The sequence below is a fragment of the Labeo rohita genome, chromosome 23, assembly GCF_022985175.1.
Source record: "Labeo rohita strain BAU-BD-2019 chromosome 23, IGBB_LRoh.1.0, whole genome shotgun sequence".
Classification (NCBI taxonomy): Eukaryota; Metazoa; Chordata; class Actinopteri; order Cypriniformes; family Cyprinidae; genus Labeo; species Labeo rohita.
This window is the reverse complement of record NC_066891.1, coordinates 30,634,789-30,660,007: the sequence shown is the minus strand read 5'-3', so window position 1 is coordinate 30,660,007 and position 25,219 is coordinate 30,634,789. Positions and strand designations below refer to the sequence as shown.

Sequence of the window (25,219 nt, the reverse complement as noted above, 5' to 3'; positions counted from 1 at the left end):
GATGTAAGCTATTTTCTGTAAATGTGTGAGACTGATTCAGTATCTGCTATGAAGAACTAGAAAAACAACCAAGTGCAGTTAATGCTTTAAAATGTAACATAACTTAAAAGATATAATTCACCCAAAAATGGAAATTTGCTTTTTACAAGATGATATCTGATGCACTGGAGTGGTGTGGATTACTTGTGGATTGTTGTGATGTTTTTATCAGCCGTTTGCACTCTCATTATGACGGCACCCATTCACTGTCACTAGTGAGCAAGTGATGCAATGCTACATTTCCCCAAACTCATCTACATCTTAGATGGCCTGAGGGTGCATACATGAGGGTGAGTACATTTTGGGTACTCCATTAGCTCCAAACTATGCAAACTTGTTTATGGGGAAATTTGAGGCAGAATTTGTTTATCACAATAATCCTTTTTTGAAAAATGTAAAATCATGGTTATGTTATATTGACGACTGTTTTTTTATTAGGACAGGAATGGAAGAAGAGTTGACAGAGTTCGGTAATTTTCTTAATTCCACATTGACATCTGTTTAGTTTTCAATGGAGCGAGACCAAAATACTGTCCATTAAGGTAAAGGAGCACAAAAAAATTAAGAACTACTGTCTTCCGGAAACCAACAGATAGAAACACAATTCTGGCTGCGGATAGTTTTCACCCTCATTCACTGCCATTGAGTCAATTTCATCGACTTCGTAGAATTTGTGATCCGGAGGAAAGTTTTGACGAGCAATCTCACATATTGTTTAGTCAATTTAAAGCAAGACATTTTCATGATTGTAGTCATAATATCAAGGATTTAAACTGTATAGGTATCAAAAAAGTAACAATTTCTAGAAGAGGTGGCAACATGGAAGAAAAACATTTGCAAAGAGAAGCTTATTGGATGTACAGACTAAAAAGTTGGTCTCCCTTGGGTTTAAATGAGGATTTCGATCTTTCGTGTTTTCTTTAAGTTTGAAAAAGTTGTTTATTCCTCGATTGCTTGGTTATAGTGGTTGGTTATACGGTAGGGACTTGTGGCCTGATGTGTCGGCTCGTTCCCCCTTCTTTTATTTATGTTGATTTTTTTGTCATGTTGATCTTTTGAATTTTTTGTACTCATGATGGATTATTTGTGATGTCTCTTTTTGTGTTTGTGTTGTTTTTTTTTTCTGATGTGTTGAATTTTTTTGAAGTTGGGGTGTTTGTCTTTGCTTGATTGATTGGTCAATTACGTTCACGATAAGTAAAACCTGTGATGCGGCTTTTTATGTGTGATCTTTGGACTTCACCTCTCTTTTTAAAAACTGGGTGGGAAATGTTATATGATTCACTGAAGAAGGCTTGTTGCCGAAACGTTTGAATGCTCTGTTGCTAGATAATAAAATTGTAAATCATCAAGAAGATTGCGCGAGTGTGGATCCTTTACTTAAATACATGTTGAGTACATTTTTAACAAATTTTCATTTTTGGGTAAACTATTCCTTTAATGTGACATGATACCAAATGCACGTTTGCAGTATAATGCAGCATAAACAGTCTGTTTTTCCACAGCGTAAACTACTGGAAGTGAAATTACACTGGAAGCCTCACATATTCAAGTTAAAGGAGAAGTCCACTTCCAGAATAAAAATTTACAGATAATGTACTCACCCCCTTGTCATCCAAGATGTTCATGTCTTTCTTTCTTCATCCGTAAAGAAGGATCTGATCTACCAAAACGATCAGTTATTTTCATTTTAAAAAATACAATTTAAACACTTTTTAATCTCAAACGCACGTTTTGCCTTTCTCTTCCTGAACTCTGTGTATTCTGGTCCAAGACAGTTAGGGTATGTCGAAAAACTACAATCATATTTTCTCCCTCAACTTCAAAAATCATTTCAAAATCATCCTACATCGCTGCAGAAGTACGGACACAGTCTTTGTAAAGTGAACATGCAAAGAAAATGAAACACCCTTAACAAAAAAGATAAAACAGTGATATGGGACGATTTTGAAGTTGAGGGAGAACATGAGATGGGAGTTTTTCGACATACACTAACTGTCATGAACCGGAACAAAAACAGTCCAGGCAGAGTGAGACAAGACGAGCGTTTGACATTAAAAAGTATATAAATTGAAAAAAGTATTTTAATGAAAATAAGCAATCGTTTCACTAGATAAGACCCTTCTCGACCCTTTCTCGGCTGGGATCGTTTACAATCGCATTTGTGATCGTTTGAAGCCGCATTTAATCTGTATTTTGGAAGTTCAAACTCGGGGCACCATATCAGTCCATTATATGGAGAAAAATGCTAAAATGTTTTCCTCAAAAAACATAATTTCTTTATTGATGAAGAAAGAAAGACATGAACATCTTGGATGACAAGGGGCTGAGTACATTATCTGTCATTTTTTGTTCTGGAAGTGGACTTCTCCTTTAAATGGTTACAACCTGAAAGTTCCCTGAAAGTCACACTGAAATCAAAACAGTGACAGATCTTTCATCCATATTGTAATGTACATCCAAGTGTAACAGATTACAGAAAAAAATAAAATGCAGGACAGGGACTTTGTTCGACGTATTTGTCGCACTCAAATGTGGAAGCAGATGAACGTGAGCTTGCAGGGACGAGTTTAAGCACACTAAATAATTGGAGAGGTCCTACATACGTCACCAGAGAGTTGTTCTGACTGGAAGATCCAGTTATGACATTTTGGTAGTGACATTATGCCCCCACAAAACAAAACCTCCCACATATCCACCTTATTTTTCCTTCCAGTTATTTTCAGTTGTACAAAACAGCTCATTTTGCTGCTTGATATTGCAAACTGCTGTTACTTATTATATTAGTTTAATGTATTATCTCAAAGGAGAAATTCACTTCCAGAGCAAAAATTTGCAGATAATGTACTCACCTCCTTGTCATCCAAGATGTTCATGTCTTTCTTTCTTCAGTCATAAAGAAATTATGTTTTTTGAGGAAAACATTTCAGCATTTTTTCTCCATATAATGGACTGGTATGGTGCCCCGAGTTTGAACTTCCAAAATGCAGTTTAAATGCGGCTTCAAACGATCACAAATGCGGTTGTAAACGATCCCAGTCCAGGAAGAAGGGTCTTATCTAACGAAACGATCGGTTATTTTCATTTAAAGAATACATTTTAAATACATTTTAATCTCAATCTCACTGTCATGAGCCAGAACAAAAACAGAGTTCAGGGAGAGCAAGACAAGACGAGGATTTGAGATTAAAAAGTATTTAAATTGAATGATTTTTTATGAAAATAACCAATCGTTTCGCTAGCTAAGACCCTTCTTCCTCAGCTGGGATCGTTTACAACCGCATTTGTGATCGTTTGAAGCTGCATTTAAACTGCATTTTGGAAGTTCAAACTCAGGGCACCAGATCAGTCCATTATATGGAGAAAAATGCTGAAATGTTTTCCTCAAAAAACATAATTACTTTACAACTGAAGAAAGAAAGACATGAACATCTTGGATGACAAGGGGGTGAGTACATTATCTGTAAATTGTTGTTCTGGAAGTGAACTTCTCCTTTAATTATAAACACACTGGTTTGTAGTGCAACAGTTTATTTCGCTTTGTTATTCTTGTCATTGTTTCCCTATAGGGCTAATGAATCAGAAGTCTCACACATTTACAGAAAACAGCTTACTTTTGCACTGAAAAATAAGGAGGATACATCTTTCACAGTAAGATCTGTGACATGCTTTTAGAAAACACACGAGGTGAATTTTCATTTCATGCTGATTTTAAAGGGACAGTTCACCCCAAAATGAAAATTCTCATTATTTACTCACAACCATGTTGTCCAAACCTACATGAGTTTCCTTCTTCTGCAGAACATAAAAGATATTTTGACAAATGCATTTTGTCTGTACTATTAAATTCATTGGCTTCCAATGTTGTTTGGACTCCACTGTATCTACTCTTCTAATGCACAGAAGATATAGATAGATATAGATTTGGAACAACATGAGGCTCAGTAAATTCTGGTTTTATTTGGTGGTATCTCTTTAACATCTTAAAAACATTCCCAGTGCATGAGTGTGTCCGACGCTGAGGAAATGAATGGCAGCAGCATGCTTTGAATAAGCGAGTCACCTGACAAACTAGTTTTCATGCAGAACGAAAAATAAAACAGGCTCTTGAGTGTTTGAGTGACGGTTTAGCACATGGAGCAGACCACATTCATGCACACTCAGTCAAATGAACAGCTCTCATGAGGATTTAATAGTACAGAACATCAGCAGAATACATACAGCTAAAATAAATAAAAAACACAGTGGCGAATTAACATCCTTCTTAAGTCTTACTATTCAGACAGCAAAGCTGCGCTTCAGCTGGACCATATCTGCGAAAAGAGACCTGAGGTGAACAATATGATCCAATCGCTCGAGTCTTCAGTGTCTTGTAAATTTCTCATGTCACTAAAGCTCTTCTTCAAACAGTAGCTTATTGCTCAAAATGTCCATCTGGTGAATCTGCAATACAGGATGATGAGACAGTATATGGAGTGATGAGTTATTGACCATGTTCACAGGTTGGGTGCAGAATCACCAAAAGCAGGCTTTGCAGCAAACCTTGATTTTCATGCATCAGGATCTTTTGAAAGCAGGGGTCTGCGCTGCTGATACGTCCTCATCCAACCCTGGACCACCTGCAAACGCAAAAAAAAAGAAAAACATCTCACATTTTGACATGCTTTATTGCAATGATGAAAGGGTTTACTACACAGGCTTATTACAACATACCCTCAAGAGGTTGTAAATAAGTGGAAACGTGTAAATCCACTCTGGTTATCTTATGGTTTTAACATTTGATATTCCCCTTTATTCAAATACACCAAAATTTAAATGGTCCCATCATCACACCAGGGAGTTTCTCTCACATGCTAGAACAAAGCACATGAATATTTAATGATGTAAGTCTGGTTTAGTTTACCACTGGTTTACTGTTGCTAAACAACTTACTGTAAAATACAGCACTGTTATTTGCAATGCAGATAAGAAAAGACTTTCTAGAGTTCATCTGTACATCTTACTGTAAGAAATCTCAGCCATTCATTGGGGAATCTGTTGAGTGACAATCACAAATATCTCAGTGCTATGATTTCGGTGTTATGACCAGATACATATATTTTAACTCTATTTTCAATGGACCCAAACAGGAGTAAAAATGTCACATGGTTTATGAGTCTTTGCTGTTTACGTGAAGGAAAATAAGGTTAAATGTTTACAAGAGTTTCCGTTCACATGCTGGACATTTTATCATTTTGGATCATATAATCATTGCTGTTAATTCTGTTCGCCGTTTCTGTTTCACTTGTCATTTACTAACAGTATGATTTTTTTACTATCCTAGAATTGTATATTTCTGCCATATGGACATAGTCACTACTGATAAACTACTCCTAAATATAATGTAGAATCGGTCATTTTCTGTGAAGCTGCTTTGCAGTGATGTGTATCACGAACAGCCATGATTTTTCCCATTGTTTTGTTCCTTTTTATTTTACTTACTAGTTGTCCAGATCAAGTGAAGGCTTTTTTTAGGGTTTCATTAGAGCCAAAGTTTTTGTATTTTTGTATATAGTTGACCACATGTTGACAATTAGATGCCAGGTTTTGTAAAGGATATTTTCTGTAGGGCAGTTTGTTTATTGCTAAGAAACTCTTGAATGCATTTCTTGTTTTATTCAGTTTCTCATTATTCAGAGAACATTCAAAAGAACATCACTTATTTGAAATAGATTTGTTGTTGTGGTAACATTATAAATGCCTTTATTGTCTCTTTTGATCAGTTTAATGTGTCTCTGCTGAATAAAAGTATTAATATCGGTACAGTACATAATCACTTTTGCTGTCAGTATTTGCAGTAGGAGTCAGCATTAGACATCAGCGATTTTCATTTCAAAACAGGATAAATTACCTTTGTGTCTTCCTCTTTCCAAAGGATTTCCTGTTCTGCCTCGTTCAGCTCTTCAGTTGGGTCATAAGTGTAAACTGGAAGCAGCTGATGCCGCAACCTATCAATCCTTAAAATGTGCACAGACACACAAGCAGCAAAAACAGAAAGAAAGAAAGAAAGAAAGAAAAGTCATTTTAACCCTGTATTATTTACTTCATCATCCACTTACCTTGTATAGCAAACAAAGGCCCAGACATTCTTCCTAATATCTACTTCTGTGTTTCAAAGAAGAAAACATTATGGGTTTTTCATTTGTGAGTAAACTAAACTATCAGTCAAAGGTTTGGGATAATTATGATTTCTAATGTATTGGGGAAAAAAAGTCTATTATGCTCACCAAGACTGCATTTAATAAAAACAGATATATTGTAAATTACTATTATAATTTATCATGTTCAACTGTTTGCCAATACAATTTATTCCTGAAATTGTCAGTGCCATTACTCCAGTCTTCAGTTTCAGATGATCCTTCAGAAATCATTCTAATATGCTGATTCGTCAGTGAGGAAAACAAAAAAAAACTTTTTTTTTTTTTTCTCTTCAGAGAGGATGCATTCATTAATAAACTGATCAAAAGTAAGAGACGATGTTACAAAAAGATTCTTTTGAACATTTTTTATCAAAGAAAACATCACAGTTTCCACAAAAATATTGGGCGGCACAAATGTTTTCAACATTGCTAATAATCAGAAATGTTTCTGGAGCAGCAAATCTGCATATTAGAATGATTTCTGAAGAATCATGTGACACTGAAGACTGGAGTAATGTTGCTGAAAATTCAGCTTTGATCACAGAAATAAATTACATTTTAACATATATTCACATAGAAAACAGTTCTTTTAAACTCTAGTAATATTTCAAAATACTACTGCTTTACTGTATTTTTGATTAAATAAATGCAGTCCTGGTAAGCAAAAGAGACTTCTTTCCAAATAATCTTAATTATTCCAAACATTTGTTGTCTTGAGAAGAGTGCTGGAGTGTGTTTATTTACCTCCGTTTCCTCCTTATGTACAACACCTATAAAACAGAAGATAAATTAGCATTTTACTGTAGTAACATACTGCCTAAAACACACAAAAGCCTGTTACACCACTTAATGTTGTCGAAATAAGCAAAGATGCAGCTGACGAGCATTTGTGCACGCAGTAAGACACATTCATAAAAGAATAAAGGCTTTTTGTTTTTCTGAATGTACTGCCCAATTAAATTACTCCATCATGCGACTCCACATTCTTCCCCTGCTCTAGAACACAGTCGGACACTGTTAGAAATATCCTGAAGAGACATGCATGCTATCTAACAAACACTGCTGGTTTGCTTTTATATGCTGGCACCTACCACTGCTGCAACAATCCCAATGGCAGTGATGAGGAAGAAGGGGACCAGCACGTAGCTGACGGCCACGTCTCCGTTGATGGTGTGAGGGGGCTGTGTGGTGATGTTCATAGTGTAACACGCTCAGACATGGGCTGTGCTCCTGGCTTCTGTTTACTGCTCATCTTCCGCACGCATGTGACTCCCACATGGTCTCCTGCCCTCACCGATGACCGTCAAATACAAGAGAATACAGTTATTTATGGATGAGGACGCACACAGGAATGCTGAAAAAAAGCGCTAGGGAGTGTTAATCATTTTATTTCAGACTTGTTTGCACTCTACTAGAATAGATCTGTCCTTTTCTTGGATAGAAAAAACAAAGTTCTTAACACTCTCGTTTACCACACTTTTTCACTGCTGGATGAATCTCACAACATTTTAGGCTACAGTTTACTCCAAATTCAAAAGGAAAAAAGTTTATTCAGCAAGATAATGCCTTAGTACCATCATGTTTTTCATTGCGCCAACTTTATAAGGACACTTTCTTTAATCTTTATTATCATAATTTTTTGATGATTTATTTATTTAGTTTTGTTTTGCAACAAAATTGCATTCATAAAAGCAGTACAAAAATCTACCATAGTTTAGCAATGTTAAGTAATAAATGATTGCAATAATAAGAGTTTTTTTTTTTTTTTTTAGCATTTAATGACAGTTTCGAATATACTGTGTTTGCATATACCGTGGTATTGTTTAACGTACGCTACTATGTAAATACCGCGGTTTAGAAATATCATATTCATAATTTGTACCATTATACATCAAAACAGCATATGTTTTCTAAAGCTGTTGACATGGCACAATAGATCAGTCATCAGTCATTTAATACAGAAGCTGCAAAACGCACAGCTCATATTTAAATTACAGAAATATACCACTGTGATTTAATATCAAATGTCCAAATGGCTAATAACGAAAGCGTTTATGTTGCAAATGACTCTGCGGAAAAAAACAAACAAACAACGCATGCAGTGACATTGTCTGCTGCCATTTGTTTATGTTGCTTGCATTACTACGGTGACCACCAATGATAGCATCCATGTCATAATAATTATGAGCGCTAACAACACTGTGTCTGCTGACTCACGTGAAAGCATCATGACCAGCCAAACTTCACCATCGAGCCATTAAAGCAAACCCACCTGATTCAGCCAAAAGAGTAGGACGAGTGTCACTTCACTACAAGGAGACTCCAAATCCAGTTATTGTAACACAAGTCATGAGTTTGTCTGACATTAAACAGCTCCACAGTCAGTGTTTACGGAAAGCAAGTCCTGCAATGAAAACGAAACGATGATGGTGGTGCTGGAGGGAGGAGTTACGCCATTCACAATCAACGGTACGGACAGCAGATGGCGCCAATGTATGACATAATGCTACTGTATTATCGTATCATATATCATATATCATATCAGATCATATCATATATCACATAATCATAACGCAGGTTAATACAGGTAAAATAAACTCAAGAATGAGTGAAAATATTATATAAAAAACATACTTTCATGGATTTTATTTGCAAATTAAAAGTTTTTATACGTCTAAAAGCTGAATAAATACAATTTCCATTGATGTATGGTTTGTTAGGACAGGACAATATTTGGTCGAACTATTTGAAAATCTGGAATCTGAGAATGCAAATAATAATAAATAAATAAATAACATAAAAAAATTGAGAAAATCGATTTTAAAGTTGTCAGAAGTTCTTAGCAATGCATATTACAAGTCAAAAAAAAAAAAAAAGTTGTAATATATTTACGGTAGGAAATTTACAAAATATCTTTACTTAATATTCAAGTGATTTTCGGCATAAAAGAAAAATCGTTCATTTTGACCCATACAACAGTCTATTGATACAAATGTATCCGTGCTACTTAAGGTTTTGTGGTCCAGGGTCACATATTTGCATTTGAATTCGCATGAGTATGGGATTTTGCAATCAAGTTTTATTACTAAGATTAATAGATTTATATATATATATATATATATATATATATATATATATATGATAGAAATTATTGGAAGTTATATAAAATGTTATATAATATTATATAATTTTATATTAAATATGAAATATAAATACACACACGCACACGCGATTTATTTCTACTTTTAAACGTTTCAAAAGACACATCTTTAGAATAGTTAAAAACCACGCCTTGTAAAAGTCATGCCAGCCAATCAGATGTCACTAATTCCAAGCTTCCAAAGTGATTGACAAGCAGAGCCCGATCTCTGATTGGCTAAAAAGCGCGGGCCGTCCCCCCGACTCTTCGTTTCTAGTCTAGACTCTAGAGATTTCACAGAGGGAGGTTTCTGTGACACCTGTCAAAATATAAAGCCGCTATATATTAATGTCACAATAACAGTTACTTTAATAAATAATATTAATAGGCCTAGATTTTTTTGTAATTTAGCAGTCGCTTTTAATAATTAATAATAATAATAATAATAATAATAATAATAATAATAATAATAATAATAAAACACAAACTTTTTTTATACCGAAAAGAAAAAAAAAGAACCAATGCGGTTAACACGTCGGAGTGAATTCATCGCAAGCGCTTTAAACCAGTTCCACCTCTACTGCGCAACGTCATATTCACAAAAAGCAAACGCGTTTCGGGGTTGTCCATAATGCAACGCAATTTACGCAGAGCTCACAGTAATGGCGTCTGTGCGACACAAGCTCACAAGACCCACAAAATGAAGCGACGGAGGGAATATTTGTGTTAGCCAAGGGCCTTAAGAAGGGTTTGTAGGCGCAGAATTGCAGTGAGAGGCGCAAACTTGACAGGAGTTGAGGACTTTCATCTGTTCAGCGCGATGATAAAGCTGAAGTCCAACCAGACGCGCACGTATGACAGAGACGGCTATAAAAAGCGCGCGGCCTGCCTGTGCTTCAGGAGCGAGCGCGAGGAGGAGGTGACACAATCAATCACTGCTGTCTTTATTTACTTCACCAAATACATTGACTCCGAATATATCAAATACTTCAGTAATATGTACAGTTAGAAGTACAGCTGTACGTGTGTATATGAGGGATACGGGTGTTGTGAGGCCACTGAACGATGTCTGCTCACATCTGATTTGTTGTCGATGGAGTAATCACCTAACGTTGTTTAGTGATCGTGGTAACTAGAATTTACAACAGTATGTCACTGTTATTGTTACTACTGTAAAAACAGAAGTGATTTTGGAATCTCGTTCTAATTTTTGGACGTTACATGTGTAAATCGCATGATTTTATCATGTCAATATCAAGTTACGTGGCTATCATCAGTACAGTGGTGTTGAATTTGTTATCTAAATCTGATAACCTCACTGTACCATAGTACCTCTGCAGTAACGTTAGTGTTTTATAAGTTGTGTGAGAAACTTTTTAAGTCATCATGGCTAATACCAGGCTACTGTAACATTCACACAAGTAGCTATAGTATTGGCATTTAATAGAAGTGAATATACTTGTTGAACATATACTGTATGTTATAGCATTCAAACACACTGGTTGTCTCTATCAGTTTAATTTATTTACATGTTTGGTTCCTTTAATCAGGATTCTCCCTCATTGTGTACTGTTTGTTGGTAATATTGCAGTCACAGAATTTTCTCAAGAGTTTGTTACTCGTTCTGTTATATTTGAATACGTAATTAGCTGGCTACTAACAATTGGATGTTTCCCAGATCATGTAGGTGGGTTATAACCTGTGCACATCCTCAAAGGTTTTTTCTAGCAGTAGCATAGTAACAAGTCAAATGTTTATGTAGAACTTAAACCAAAAGATAATTGTTCAGTTCAAATTTAAACCAGTGTTCAATATAGTCAGTGATAAATGATTTTAGTACCACACTGGGTGGCCACATGTAAAATCTGGGTCATGAAGAAAAAGAATTTGAAAAACATTGACTTGGAGCACTTTTACTCTCTGAAACAGCAGATTTTAGGAGTAAAAGAGTTAGGAATTGTTCCATCTTGACTTTAACGTTGCCTTTGCACATTAAACCAGGATAACAAGAAGTATTGCAATATCTAAAAATGACTCAGTTTATTATGCGAGTTTATTATGCTAGTGGCTAATTATTACTCATTATGATGAGCGTGTGCCATTGGATGCTCTGTCACATTTGATTGATTGGTAGAACAATCATTAACATGTCTTGTAATCGAATAGGGCAGGGTTGCCAGATCTGCAAAACAAAACCAGCATAATTTGCTGTTGAAAACTAGCCCAATCACGTTTTTTCCATAGCTGGCCCCCTCCGTCGGGGTCAATTCCAGGGGGGTGGGGAAGAGATGCTTTAACCTGCAGACGAAAAAACCAGCGCCGAATCCAAATGGCAGCCCTGGAGCAGGGTTGTCCAAACCTGTTCTAGGAGGCCCACTGCCCACAGAGTTTAGTGCTAATCCTAATTAAACATGCTTGAACCTGCTAAGCAGGGTCTTCAGGCTCACTAGAAACTGTAAGGCAAGTGTGCTGAACTAAAGGCTGGAGCTAAACTCTGCAGGACGTTGGTCCTCCAGGAGCAGGATTTGACACCGCCGTAAAAGAGATTCACCCCATCCTCAACATATCTGTGATGTGTGCTGTTCTGATGGCAGTGTGTTGTGTCTGTGTCAGGTGCTGTTGGTGAGCAGCAGCAGTCATCCTGATAGATGGATTGTTCCTGGAGGAGGGATGGAGCCGGAGGAGGAGCCCAGTGTTGCTGCTGTCAGGGAGGTGTGTGAGGAGGTAGGCATTCCTCAGGAAGACTTATTACGTGCTGGGTCTGCACATTTCATCTCTGTAAATTGCATTCCTCTGAGGGTTTCCTGAGTTCCTGATTTGCAGTCTGCTACACTGGAGAATTCAGAATTGTGTAGAATATCAACAAGCCTAACACTTTACAATAAGATTTAATTTATTAACATTAATACCAGTAAGTATTAATGTCTTTTTTTCTTTTTTATGTTTGGTTAGTGTTAATTAGTAATTATGCTGTTGTTTATTGTTAATTCATGTCTGTTCATAATGCATGAACTAATTTGTACAGGTGAAAAAAATATATATTAGTGTATGTAAAATTAACATGGGCCAAGGTTAAAAAAAGTTGTAAAAGTATTGCTTCCTCTGCCTATTATTGCCCAGTGCATTAACTAATGTTGACAAATTTAACCTTATTGTAAGTGTTACCATTTTGAAGGAAGCTACCGATTTGTTTTTATTTATTTTTTTGCTTTTTACAGTCATACAATCTTTACCCAACTCTTACGTCTGCAGACACTCACATGATGGCAAGTCTGTAAATCTTTAGCAGTGCGGTTCTTACATTTCCAAGCTCAGTCTAATAAAAACACAAATTTGCCAATAGTCTTTGGTTGACAAGTACTTTTGTCAGGATGGTTTGTTCGCTGCAGTATATGCAGAACCTGTAGGACAGGACTGTTCAACTGGTGGCCTGTGGGCCAAATCCATTCTGTTGGATAGTTTTATCTATTTACAGCACTCAGCAATACCAAACATGACAGAATAAAAGAAAATGATAAAGAAGCTTTCCCACACAGACCGTTGTTGTGTTCTCTCCATCTCCTGCACTCCAGAGATTTCTGTGCCAACTTAATCATTTTCATACTTATCTGCAGAGAGCTGACATGTGCTGCAATAAGAGGTTTCAAGATGCTTTAAATGTCACAGGAAATGTCCTGAATTCAGTGTTTCACTCTATTTTTTATTCTCACAGGCTGGAGTAAAAGGTACATTAGGAAGATTGGTAGGCGTTTTTGAGGTAAGTGTTTTCTAATGTTAAACGACAAAGTCAAAAAGAAATTATCACCACAAAAATGTATGACAGTGGTGCTTTAGTTCCAAGTTGGGGGGAAAAAAAAGTAAAAAAAAAAAAAATTCATGTTTTGAGAATAAAATTTATAATAGACCTCTATCAAGAATAGTCAAAGTTTCAAGATAAATAGTAATATTTAGTTAAAAATTGAGAATAAAATACGTAAATAGGGTAAAGTAAGGAAATAAGGTTGCCACATTATAGTTTTATTATTATTATTATTATTTTTTTTTTTTATTTTATTTTTTTTGTTTTGTTGGGGTTACAACTAATCAACAGTAATCAATGAAAATAATGTTAAAATAATGTTAAAATAACTGAGTGTATAACATCTGAAATGTAGCAGATAAGACAGAGTTGCTCTGAACATGAGAATGCTTTATATTAAGCACTTCAAACTAGTGCTGGGTGATTTTTCCTGATTTTATCGATTAATTTTATTTTATTTTTTGCCACGATTTTATTTTTTTTAGAAATTTAGAATCGTGACTTTGAATAGAAATAATACCAAATGTTAGAAGAATTAGACAGTTTGACAATATGCCAATAAAAACAGTAAAGAGAAAAGACTGATCCAATTGCACCATTTACACAGAATGCACTTTTGTTTTGACGCAGAAAAACATACAAGAAGATGGGAGTGAACTTAATTTAACTTGAGTTCCGCATTTTTATAATGATGTTTCATGCATTAGACGCTGCAAGAGATGCAAATGCAACAGTTAAATGCGTCCATGTTTACATAGAAAGAAACAATGGAAAAGCAGTGCAGTCAAATAAAAAGCCTGTAAAGAACTACTACTGTATGTCTGATATTCCTGTTTGCATCATGGTGACAGGCTAAAAGCTGCTGTTCATGTTTTACAGAACATTATTGTTAATAATAGTCAACTGGTGTTATACAAGTCATTTTGAAGAACTACCTTGACTTCTGAGATTTTTTTAAAAAGCATTTTCCTAGTATTATTTTTGAACATTATAATATGTATAAGACAAGTTTGTACAAGATGTAGTTGCAGTTCATGCATCTTTTCTGCAAAGATAATTAACAAGTGATTTGATTAACATTTACACCATGTTGACCACTCCATGTGGTGCACTTGGAATAGAGTTTTCTTTAACTAGAGGTTTAATAAAGAAAAAGTTACTGTTAGTTACATTTTCAGATTGACTAGTGAAAAATCATAAAAAATCGAATTTTTTTTTTTTTTGGTCATATCGCCCAGCCCTACTTCGAACAAATGCTGTTTAATGTGTTTGAGACTGTTTTTTGTTTTTAATAATTTTTTTTTTTTTTTTAAACGGTAAGTAATCAGCAACTGATTTTTTTTAGAATTGTTTAAAATGTAATATTTACATTTAACCCCCCCTTATTTGTTCAAAATGATTAACATAGCCTATATGTGTACATGATTTAGTATTTCCTGTGAAGCTGTTAAAAAGTTGTTTCCTTTACAGAACAGAGACAGAAAGCATAGAACGTATGTCTATGTTCTCATCGTCACTGAAGTTCTGGAGGACTGGGAGGATTCAGTAAACATTGGTGAGAATATGATTTTAAAAAAGAGCTGTGTTGCTGCCTTTACTCAAACCCCTAATTATGGAATTTATTTAGAAAGTGGCAGCAACCTCATTAGCTGAATTAGATGTGCTTGTTTCTGCAATTTTGTTTTAGACAATTGCACTTGGTGCACTTGATTTCTTCTTTTTTCCTCCTAAGATCAATGTCAATTGGTCAATATTTTACTTTTACAAGCATTGCCGTAAGAGCCAACAAATAGGAGCAGCTCAGAGCTCGATCTCAAAATCCTCACCTAATTACAGGATTTCTGATGCTACATGAATACAGCGTTTGTGCATTTGTGCCATTGTATTTACTGGTGTGTCTCTTGTTGTTCTCAGGTAGGAAGAGAGAATGGTTTAAGATAGAAGATGCCCGGCGTGTGCTGCAGTGTCACAAACCTGTGCAAGCATCTTACTTTGAAGCCCTTCAGCAGGACTGTATGACCAGCAATGGCACATCTCTAGTGGCCACTTATAACATTAATCAAAACTCTCTCTCCAGCATCAGATAACTATCACAACAAACACAGAAGCCTCTGCAAAATTCTCCATGATTTTCTACCTTTTCCTTCCCGACTGAACTCTTATTGCAACTATCTCCATCACGTTTTTTTTTTTTTCTTCTTCAGCACGTTAATGGCTACATCAAATGAAAGCTGATTGCCTTACCAGCCTTTTTTAGCGATCACAGTCTGTGAGATAAAAGTCATAGAATACTTTGCAAATGACAGTTTGTCTGTTTCTTCTTACGTTTTAATGAATACTTGCATGAGATTCTCTTTTCCTAATGCCAGGTTTACTGAATGCAACCACACTTTTGTGTCTTGAAATAAGTAGTGTTTAAAGAGAAAGCTGTCAGAAGTGTTTGTAATGATGTTGTGGTAAACGTTTGGCCCTTTCATTCTGCAGTGTTTGCCTTTAGCCTCTATGGATATGCTGTTATATAGAGTCGGTTGAGTTTTTGCATGAATCGCATATTCATAGTCTTAGTTCTTTAAACCGCTAAACTAAAGAGAAATGACGTCTTAAATTGATCAAAGTAGTTGAACTCTTAGTCTTATCGCCAATATTACATACTCATGTTGGGGGGATTTCTCTCAAACGCAGCTACTGTCAGGTTACTCTTCAGGAGCACATTTGCAAAATGTTCTAATGTCAATGTGGTTTAGTGGTTTGGTAGTTTGATCATTCAGGGTGGTTTTGATTGAGATTGTGGAAATGTCTTTGCTGTCTGGATATGGTGGTTTTACTGGGTTTGCAATCCCAGATGTCCCAATGAGAAAGGCGTGGCTTAGTGGCTAAATGTGATGCTGGTCGCTGAAGTTTCTGAGTGCACTGGTTTTGTTATGGTACAGGATTTGATTTATGACAGAAGGGAGGTGTGGAAGGACATTCTGAACTTGTTCAAGTGAAATGAGCCTGTGTAGGACACCAGTATCATAAATCTCCCGGTCAGTGGTCAAACACACGACCGTCTCAGCAGCTGTTGATGTCAGATTCTTCCTCATTCTTACAGTTTTTTTTTTTTTTTTTTTTTTTTTCCTGAAGGGTTTGTGCACCAGTATTCATAGCACAATAGCAACAATGTACACATTTCTCAGTTTTAGTTGTGATCATTTCAGTTAATTGTCTGTCCGCTCATAAACTGTAACCATAAATCGTGTGTATGTGCGTGTACAGTACGTGGGTTTGTACGTGTGAACTAATGTGAATAATCAAAGGACTTGATGCCAAGGTTAGCTGTCTGCCTAATAAATTGCCTCTCGTGCAAGAGGATCGATTTTGTTTGAAATGTTTACAACTTGATTGTAGTTTCTGTTCAGACACTGGATATTCACTGACCTCTTTTCATTTGTTATAGATGACTGTTAATGGTGCCGTTTCTTTTTTTTGAAATGCACTTTTCTAGGTCTTAATTTAGTTTGTCCTAATTATAAATTGTTTCCTTTTTTTTATTTGTTTATGATTTATAAAATTGTCACAAGCATGTACTTCAAATGAGAATTGTTTAGCTCTTGAGTAAATATGTCTTATCAGTATTTCAATGTTTTTCTCTTTAATCAGAAAGCACAAAAGTTAGTGTATTATGGGTAACTTCAAAATTACCAACTCTAAGATGTTCTCCATGGGCTAAAAACAGGACAAATGTCCTATTGTAATAAGATTAGTTTGCTAAACCCAATCCAAAGCAGGTATAAAACCATTCTTTTTCAGTAGGAACTCAAAACCTGTGACCCTGTGACACAACAACAGCACGTGTAACAAGTCGTGGCAGAGAATGCGGATTCATATGATCAATCTCTGCACATTTATTGCAATCATTAGTGGAATGTGAGTAAGCAATGATCAGATCACTCTGCGTATCATTTCTCTGCAGGTCTTTGTAATGAAATAATGCCAGGCTTGTCCTTGAATTGTAATTCCTGCTTTATTTGAAAAAGAAAAGAATCAGTTTTTACACTTACTAAATTGTTTGTGTTGTACAAAGAGATGTTTTGGTGTAAAGTATTCAGCATTTCTTGAGTAAACTGAAAACATTTTAAGAATCTCAAAATCTTTCCTCAGTTGTTTCCTTTTTTTAACATTTCAAGCACATCGTGTATCACCCTGCTGTATCTGATACTGGGAAAAGAAAAGAAAATTTGACTCCAGATTGTGTAACAGTTGTCAACATTCTAAAAATAAAAACAAAAAATGCTACGTGCATGTCATGAATTGCAGATGCAGTTTTTGTCAGTTCGGTAGAATCGGTAGCAGGCCAAAGAAACTCCCACTAACAGTGGTGAAAGAAGAAAGTTGTGCTCAGAGTAAAGAGGTGTGCCCCCCAGTTTGGGAACCACTGACTTAACAAACGTAGTCCAGTACTGGTTCCAAATTACATGATGAAAACTGTAGTTAGTAATGTAATCCATTACATTACACATACATACATTACACATTTTAGGTAATATAATCAGACTACTTTTTGATTACTTTTCAATGACTTTTTAATCACTCATTAATTGCTTTAATTTAAGTAGGAAAATGTTGTACCATAATGATGAAAAAAAAAAAAAAATACAAAGAGTAAGAAAATGCGTTCCATTTCGGTTCATAAAAGGTGCTTAAAGTACTTGAATTTGACTTTTTGAAATTTAAGGCATGAAAAACTCTTGAAAATAGTAATATTCCTGAAGAGGCTTTGAAAAGTGCTTAAATTATTGAAAGACAATGTATCTATGAAATAAGTGTTTAATTTATTTTGCAGCTCTGAATCAGTTAAACCATTGCATCACAAAGGATCACATATAGCAAATCATTTGTTTCAGATTGGGACTTCAAATCGTGTACTGTGAATCATTTGCTTTAGAATAGAATGGGTTTGTAAATCATTTTGCAAATTGAATGACTGAAATTAAATGATTCTCGATCTGCACTACGAGTCCTGATGGTTCGTGAATCATTCAGATCGGGACTTCAGATTGTGGATAACAAATCATTTGATTAAGATTGGAACTGCGGTGCACAGATCACAAATCATTTGATTCAGATAAGGACTTCTGAGCGATTTCTTGAATCTTTTTTCTAGATTTATTTTTTCTTAAACAGTAGACAACATTAAACCATTAAGGCAGTACAGTTCAAACAAAACAAGGAAGGAAAGTATACACAAACACAAATCCCTTAAGAAAATTAACTGTGGTTTTATGATGTTATACGTGTAGTATACTTTGTAATACATTAGTAGTAATATTTCACATGTGCTTCACCTTAATTCTGCCATTTTTTATTATATTTTTATTTATTTCTCTTTTTAGAATTTGAAAAAGAAGACATTGTTCGATAAGTGAGATCTCTGATTGAAGTCCTTGAAAATGAAAAAGTATTGCTTGAAAAGTCCTTAAAAGTCTTGGAATTTCATTTTACGAACCCTGAATAAACAAAATGAAATGCATTAAACATCACATTACATAAAGTATTCCCAAACTGAGATTTGTGAATGAATACTTATTTTTTGGAATCTGATTATGTAATCCAGATTACATGTAATCAGTTACTAGAATTACTTGTAAAACAGCAAGTGAAGTTCCCTAAAGAAGGCAGTTGTTCTTGTAAACATGAAAAATAGCTTTGTTAGGCCACATTGGTCATTGTTAAATGTTTGGCACAGGAAGTTCTCAGGTTGGTATAGAAATAATGAGCAAGCTGTAGGTGGTGTGCTGAGTGCCAGTTTAAAGAGATCAGCTCTGAACCGAGCTCAGACACACTGCTTGCGGTGGATAATATGGTTGGGCTGTCATGGACTAACAATGCTTGTGAGTGCCCCTCAAACACATTTCCCCAGATAGAGGAGATGAAATGTGGACTTAGACATTTCTACAACATTCATATCAAGGTGAAACAGATGACAGGAATCTGCTGTAGTGGAAAAGGGGAACTCCAGCTGACCTAACTATGATGGCCTACCTAAGAGCGAGAGGCAGATGGCATTTTCAGTACAATGACAAAATTCGCTGCTTGACTTCCATATTGGGAAACTGACTAGTATTGAAACTGCAATAACATTATCACACCTCCATCATTTGAATCACATTGATTTAACAATACAGAATTGATGTTTTGGCATCATGTACAATGAAGTAATAACTTATGTCACAAATTCAGTTTATTTACATGAAACAACATAAGTTTATGTTAAATCATGTTTCTGTGCATGTTTGCCTGTAGGATATGTGGTTCTTTCGGTCAGCAGCTTTTTCCACAACATCAGTTCTACAAAATGCTGCTGTGATGAACATAGCATTTGAGGACTACTTCACTATTTTGAAGTAGTCCTTGTGCTTTTTTTTCATTTTTTTTTTAATTTTTATATTTGACATTTGATTCATCATGGTTCCCTCTTATATAATACATCATTTATGCAAATGTGCAATCTTCAAAAAAAAACAAAAAAAAAACAGCTAAATGTCACTAATATAAAAATGAAAAAAAAAAAAAAAAAAAAATGTACACATCTTCATTCTGTTCAAAATATTGCACACCCCAGCTCTTAAGTATCAGTGAACCTTCTGTAATAGTTGCATATGAGTCCCTCAGTTGTCCTCAGTGTGAAAAGATGGATCTCAAACTCATACAGTCATTGTTGGAAAGGGTTCAAATACACAAAAAAAGCTGAAAAACCAAATAATTTGTGGAACCTTAAGGAACTGTTGAGGACAAAAAAGGGAATCATAAACAACTATCACTAAACAAAAAAAACAAAAAAAAAGAAACACAGCTGTGGATCATTCAGGTAACAACACCGTATTAAGAATCAAGTGTATGTAAACTTTTGAACAGCCTCATTTTTATAAATTCATCTATTATTTTTTTCTTGTGGACTATATGTAAACGTGTTTTATGTGAAATATCTTATTCAGGTCAGTACTAAATAAAAAAATAACATGCATTTTGTATAATCCCTCATATTTTGGTAAAATAACGTTTTGGAGATTCTTCAAGGTGTATGTAAACTTATGACTTCAACTGTGAATACGTCAACTTGTCATACTAACAGGAAACATGAAAAATAGTTTCAACCACACAAGTTTACGATGTATGTGAATGCTTGTTTAAACTATGGTTTCTGGAAACACTGAATCACCAACTATGTTGTAACTAACCATAGTACATGGGTTAAAACACCCGAGATTTCTTGGTTAGATGCAAGAACCGGTTACTGACAACTTTCAACATTTTATAGACTATAGCAGTAGGTTAAGGAACTAATATTACCCAAAATGTGTTTCTTCTTTGGCAATTGTAGCATTTCATCACTTGCTCACCAATCCTCTGCAGTGAATGGGTGCCATCAGAATGAGAGCTGTTAAAAACATCACAATAATCTACAAGTAATCCACAATACCCCAGTCCATCAATTAAAGCCTTGCAAAGCAAAAAGCTGCTTGTTTGCAAGAAACAAACCCACCACTAAGACATTTTTAACCCGAATCCTTTGGTTATGGCTACAATCTGCATCCAGAATCCATAATAATGCTTAATTCCTCCAGTTAACAAATCGTCTGGTCTGAATCAGGAGCAAAATCTGCACCTATCAAGCACAGTTGACAAGCCTAAACAGCTTTGGATTTTGTTTATGTGAGACTTTTTCACTGGAGGAAGCGTTATTATAGATTATGCATGAATGTTGTGGTCAGAAGTGATGGTTTTAACTATTCTTTTGATTAAACGTCCTCTGGTCAGTGTATAAGGGAACAGTGAACAACGTGACTTGTAACAGCTTCAGAGAAATATTCAATGCGTCACCTGACTACACTCCCACACAGACATTTGAGGGATATTAAATTGAAATCAGGTGATGGAGATTCATTTAATGCTTTATAAGTAACACTAACACCACATTTCATGTGTTTTACATAATATTTATATCATCTGAACAAAGATTATATAACTGTTGAATGTTTGGCTAACCTGAAGGGCAGGCATGGGTGTATCATTATGCATAAATATTCACAGCCATCTACACAAAAACCTCCACGCTCTTGAATCACACTCTCAAGTAGGCCTATTACACTGAAACCTAAAGACTCCATAAGAAGACAATAATATATACAGAGGATATATAATCGTTGAGCTTATAGTAACCTAATAATCTAATGAATGCATACTGTACTGTTTGTTTGAGAGCTTAAAAGAATTATCAATCAAAAATCATGAATTATAAATCATGATACAGAGGATGTAGCATTTAAACAATTGATAAGTAATAATTTTCTTCTAAAATACGGACTGGATTGTAGAGATCACAAAGGGAAAAATATCAGACGCGTGTTTTTCTCACATCCTTGAAAAAGGCGTCATGGTTGGCGGTGGTTCCCTGTCGTTGGGCATCACGCATGTGAATGACAGCTCGTGCTGAACCATCCCCCATCGGCGGAGAGTGCGCGGGCACAACGCTGCGTACATCGTGATCTGGTGGATGCGGAGGGACACGGGCGCGGGGTCACCTTCTATCACTGCGAACGAGAAAACCGCACAGCGCTCATACGTCATTCTCGGTAGGAAACAATCATATTTTCATGTTACGGCTTATGGTGAATATATTTGTATGCTGCGTATATTACATGTGTATTGCTTTGTGTAAAACCGTTTCTGTTCAGATCTCTCTCTCTCATTTTATATCCTAAATAGTCGCTTTTCTCGCGGTGTATTTAGTGCACATCATGGCATCATGTTAAACACCGACGTGTCCATACGAAGAAAATACAATAAATATAGCGAGCGACTCAGTCGCGTTAGCAGTGCGTCGTTGTGCTTTGCCGACCTTACTTCTTGCTATTATATTTATAAATATTGAATCAACGCTATCCGTCCAGCCATTAAATAGCTGTTTTAATTTAAACGTCACTGTTGTTAATAAAATGTCACGTTGAATAGCCAGCAGCGCAACTGAATCATTTTAGCGAAGAAAAATCTGAGCAAGGCCATGATGATAATCAGAATCGCCTTACTGTTATTACAAACCTTATGAACACCAGACATGACATATATCACCTATGCTTTCACCGATATAGATGTTTGTTTGTTTGTTTTTTTCTTCAAGAGCACTTGCTTTTAGTCAGATGGCGAGGAGTGATAAACAAAACATGAAAATATCACTAGAGGAATCGCATCTGAACCATAGAAATATGAATTATTTGACCAAATATATGATGAAAATGTAAAGGCATCGGGCGTGTTTTGCAAAAAAAAAAAAAAAAAAAACCCTGTCGGAAAATATAACGAGTGCGATTCAATGAAGGCATCCCGACTGGTCGTTACGTAACAGCTAGCAACAACAACACTTGACAGTCATCGATGAAGAAAAGCCCGAACCATCACAGAAACACAGCGCTGCTGAGATATTTACCACACAGTGGGCGATGTGAATGGATTTGTGCTTTCATTTCGTGAAATAGTATGCTGTGGTGATAATTCATACTTTAGATCGGTATGTTTCCTCCTTTAATACGCGAAACCCTTATTGCTTTACTATTCCTATGCGTGGCAAAAGCTTATCGTGCGTAACGTTCAGATCCTCCTCAAAAAGAGAGATTGCAAATCTACAGAAGACTTTGATGGACTTGAGGATTTGACGCGCCCCCCGTGCGTCATCCAATGAATGCTTATACAGATCATGTTTTTGTAGCCAATCAAACTGCTACATTAATTCAGCCCACATCTATCAGGCAGCTCTTTCATGGTTGTAAATATCAGCCTTTTATTAAACACATGTATCATTTTGATATACAGACAAGCCCTCAAGCTGTTTGGTCACTGGATAAATAACCATTTGTTTTCTTGTGTGTTGAATTGGCTGTTGTGCTGGAGCTGTCCGCGGTGCTGAAGCCAGATGTGCCTTCTGATGCATCCACGTCTAATGACATTAAGAGTTTAGAAAACGTCTTTTGCTAGCATTTCCTTTCACGAATGTTGTTGCATCTACAATGACAGCCGCATGGGTTTGAACATTACAAGGCACTGCCAATAAGAAGTTGTCAGAAATGTGTGAAATAGAGGTTTAAGTTTTCTCAGACATTTCAAAAGTTGGTAGTTTGAGACTCATCAGGTTGGTGCGTCCTGTTTTCCTGCATTTGTAATTGAATTGAAATGGATATACCACAACACAGCAGAGAGGAAATCAGCTTTTCCCATTTAGGGTTTGTGTTTTGTGTTCTGTTGGAAGATAATTAATTTACAGAATATGCCATTAAAAGGATCTGATATCGTAGATACATTGAGATCACACAGCGAACACTGTCTAAATGGGTATTAAAGACTACTGAATGATCATATGTAGAAACTTCAAGCTAATACAAGGTATCATCTTTCACTTCAAAAGTCTAATTTAAGACAAGACGAGCTGGGAATCTCGAAACCTTAATTCATCAGGGTGGGTGGAGTTTTTCCATGACTTTCATGAGCTCACAGCTTCAGTCCCCCTGGAGTAAGCTGGGGTTATGTGTCTCGCTCAAGGGCAAAATGGCTCATCTCTTGCAGGGATCTTCCGGTTGCAAGTCTGAAGCTTTAACCATTACACCACATCACCCTAACTACAATAGAATGAAGGTTACCTACATAACACATCTGTCTGCTTTTGCAGACAATTGTTGTAGCCACTGAACAAGTAGTATAGACTGTACTTTGTAACCTCTTGATCACTCTCTTCTGTTTTTAATATGTTTGTTGTCTTCTTAGGTTTAACATCAACATCATTTCTTGTAATGTGTGTCTTACTGGATCAGTTAATTAAGCAGTTCTCTGTAAAATTCATGTTTAACCCTCAGTGGTGTGGTGTTTTCTTCTTCAACATAACCAGACTAACTGCAGCGAAGTACATCCTCTGTATTGCCCTTTATAGTATATGTTAGAGAGAAACTGATGGGAATTTGAATCCCGTAATGTTATTATGTTACAAGTTAGCTGTGATTTTCTAGTTTATTATTATAGTATATTCCAGATAAGATGCTTAAACCCTTTTGGAGTGGAGAAGCGTCCAGTAAAGTTGTGCTGCAGAGCTCTGAGTTTGTGCCCTTCTGAGTGTATATATTGCATCATTTCTAAGCTAATTAATTCCTTATGAATTGCTTGTCTTGTGCTTCCATTATGTATGTTGCCTTGAACAGAACTTTCTGTAAAATGAGCACATATAAATATAAATCAAAATGCCAAAATATGTGTGATCTTTCACACTGCTGCAGGTTTGCTGTCATTTCAAATAGAGTTTTAAATGTCACATCCTACAGTAATAGCCTCTTTGTAAAGCTGCATTGCATAGTTATGCTTCATAAAACAATATGTGCTGAAATGTATTGCACAAACTGTAATGATCACACTGAAATATCTTGTAAAAAACGTCAGACCATTTTTGGGGTCTGAATGTTGATTAAACCGCATTTCCACATCAGTTTTTATTTTACATGAGGATCACACATTTGTTTGCACTGAAAAAATTAAATCCTTTCTACCATTATCTGCTTTGTCACTTATGAATCATGCTGGAGGAAAAAAAAAAGCTGAATAAACCAACCAAAGAATAGACTAAATGCCAGGACAGTCTGCTTACTGCAAACTAGTGTAAAATAAAACAAGAAAAAATATCTGCCACTGGGGCAAGAAAAATGATCTTGTTTTCATCTTGAATTATTTTTATTACCCCATTGGCAGCTACGTTTTGCAGTGTAGGCATATGTCTTCTTTATATGAACTTTCTACAGAGTTGACTGACAAAAAGTTGTCACAGATGTCTCTGTAGGGTGTATAAAAAGATTGGATTTGTTCTTGGGTGGAGGTGCTACTGCTTCCGCTTTTACATGAACCACATTCATGTGTCTCGAGTGTTGAGCGCATCCCTTAGGCAGCTGTCAGTTCCTTTTCTTCAGTGGCAGGACTGTGGTTCCCAGCATGCACTGCAGCACGAATGACTCATGCAAACTACTGTGCTGTGCTACTGTTTACTGTGCTGTTTGC

At 35.8% G+C, this 25,219-nt stretch overlaps 3 protein-coding genes across 3 annotated transcripts in view; 2 read left to right on the top strand and 1 right to left on the bottom strand.

Moving 5' to 3' along the window:
• Window positions 1–4,208: 4,208 nt before the first annotated feature.
• smim29 (small integral membrane protein 29) lies at window positions 4,209–8,661 on the bottom strand. Its single transcript, XM_051097217.1, has 6 exons — window positions 8,491–8,661; window positions 7,310–7,502; window positions 6,963–6,988; window positions 5,930–6,035; window positions 4,582–4,658; window positions 4,209–4,482 (listed from the first exon to the last, which is right to left on the bottom strand). The coding sequence occupies exons 2-5, from the start codon at window positions 7,415–7,417 to the stop codon at window positions 4,590–4,592; spliced, it is 309 nt and encodes a 102-aa protein (XP_050953174.1). The 5' UTR covers window positions 7,418–7,502; window positions 8,491–8,661; the 3' UTR covers window positions 4,209–4,482; window positions 4,582–4,589.
• Window positions 8,662–9,985: 1,324 nt separating this feature from the next.
• nudt3a (nudix (nucleoside diphosphate linked moiety X)-type motif 3a) lies at window positions 9,986–17,285 on the top strand. Its single transcript, XM_051097216.1, has 5 exons — window positions 9,986–10,276; window positions 11,971–12,081; window positions 13,070–13,114; window positions 14,627–14,711; window positions 15,071–17,285. Exons 1-5 carry the CDS (start codon window positions 10,178–10,180, stop codon window positions 15,241–15,243), a joined length of 513 nt encoding a protein of 170 aa, XP_050953173.1. The 5' UTR covers window positions 9,986–10,177; the 3' UTR covers window positions 15,244–17,285.
• Window positions 17,286–21,588: 4,303 nt separating this feature from the next.
• The window catches only part of pacsin1a (protein kinase C and casein kinase substrate in neurons 1a), a 40,129-nt gene continuing 36,498 nt past the window's right edge, over window positions 21,589–25,219 (top strand). The window contains exon 1 of the mRNA XM_051097211.1: window positions 21,589–21,768. The gene's annotated coding sequence lies outside the window, so the exon portion shown is untranslated. The remainder of the gene's footprint in view (window positions 21,769–25,219) is intronic.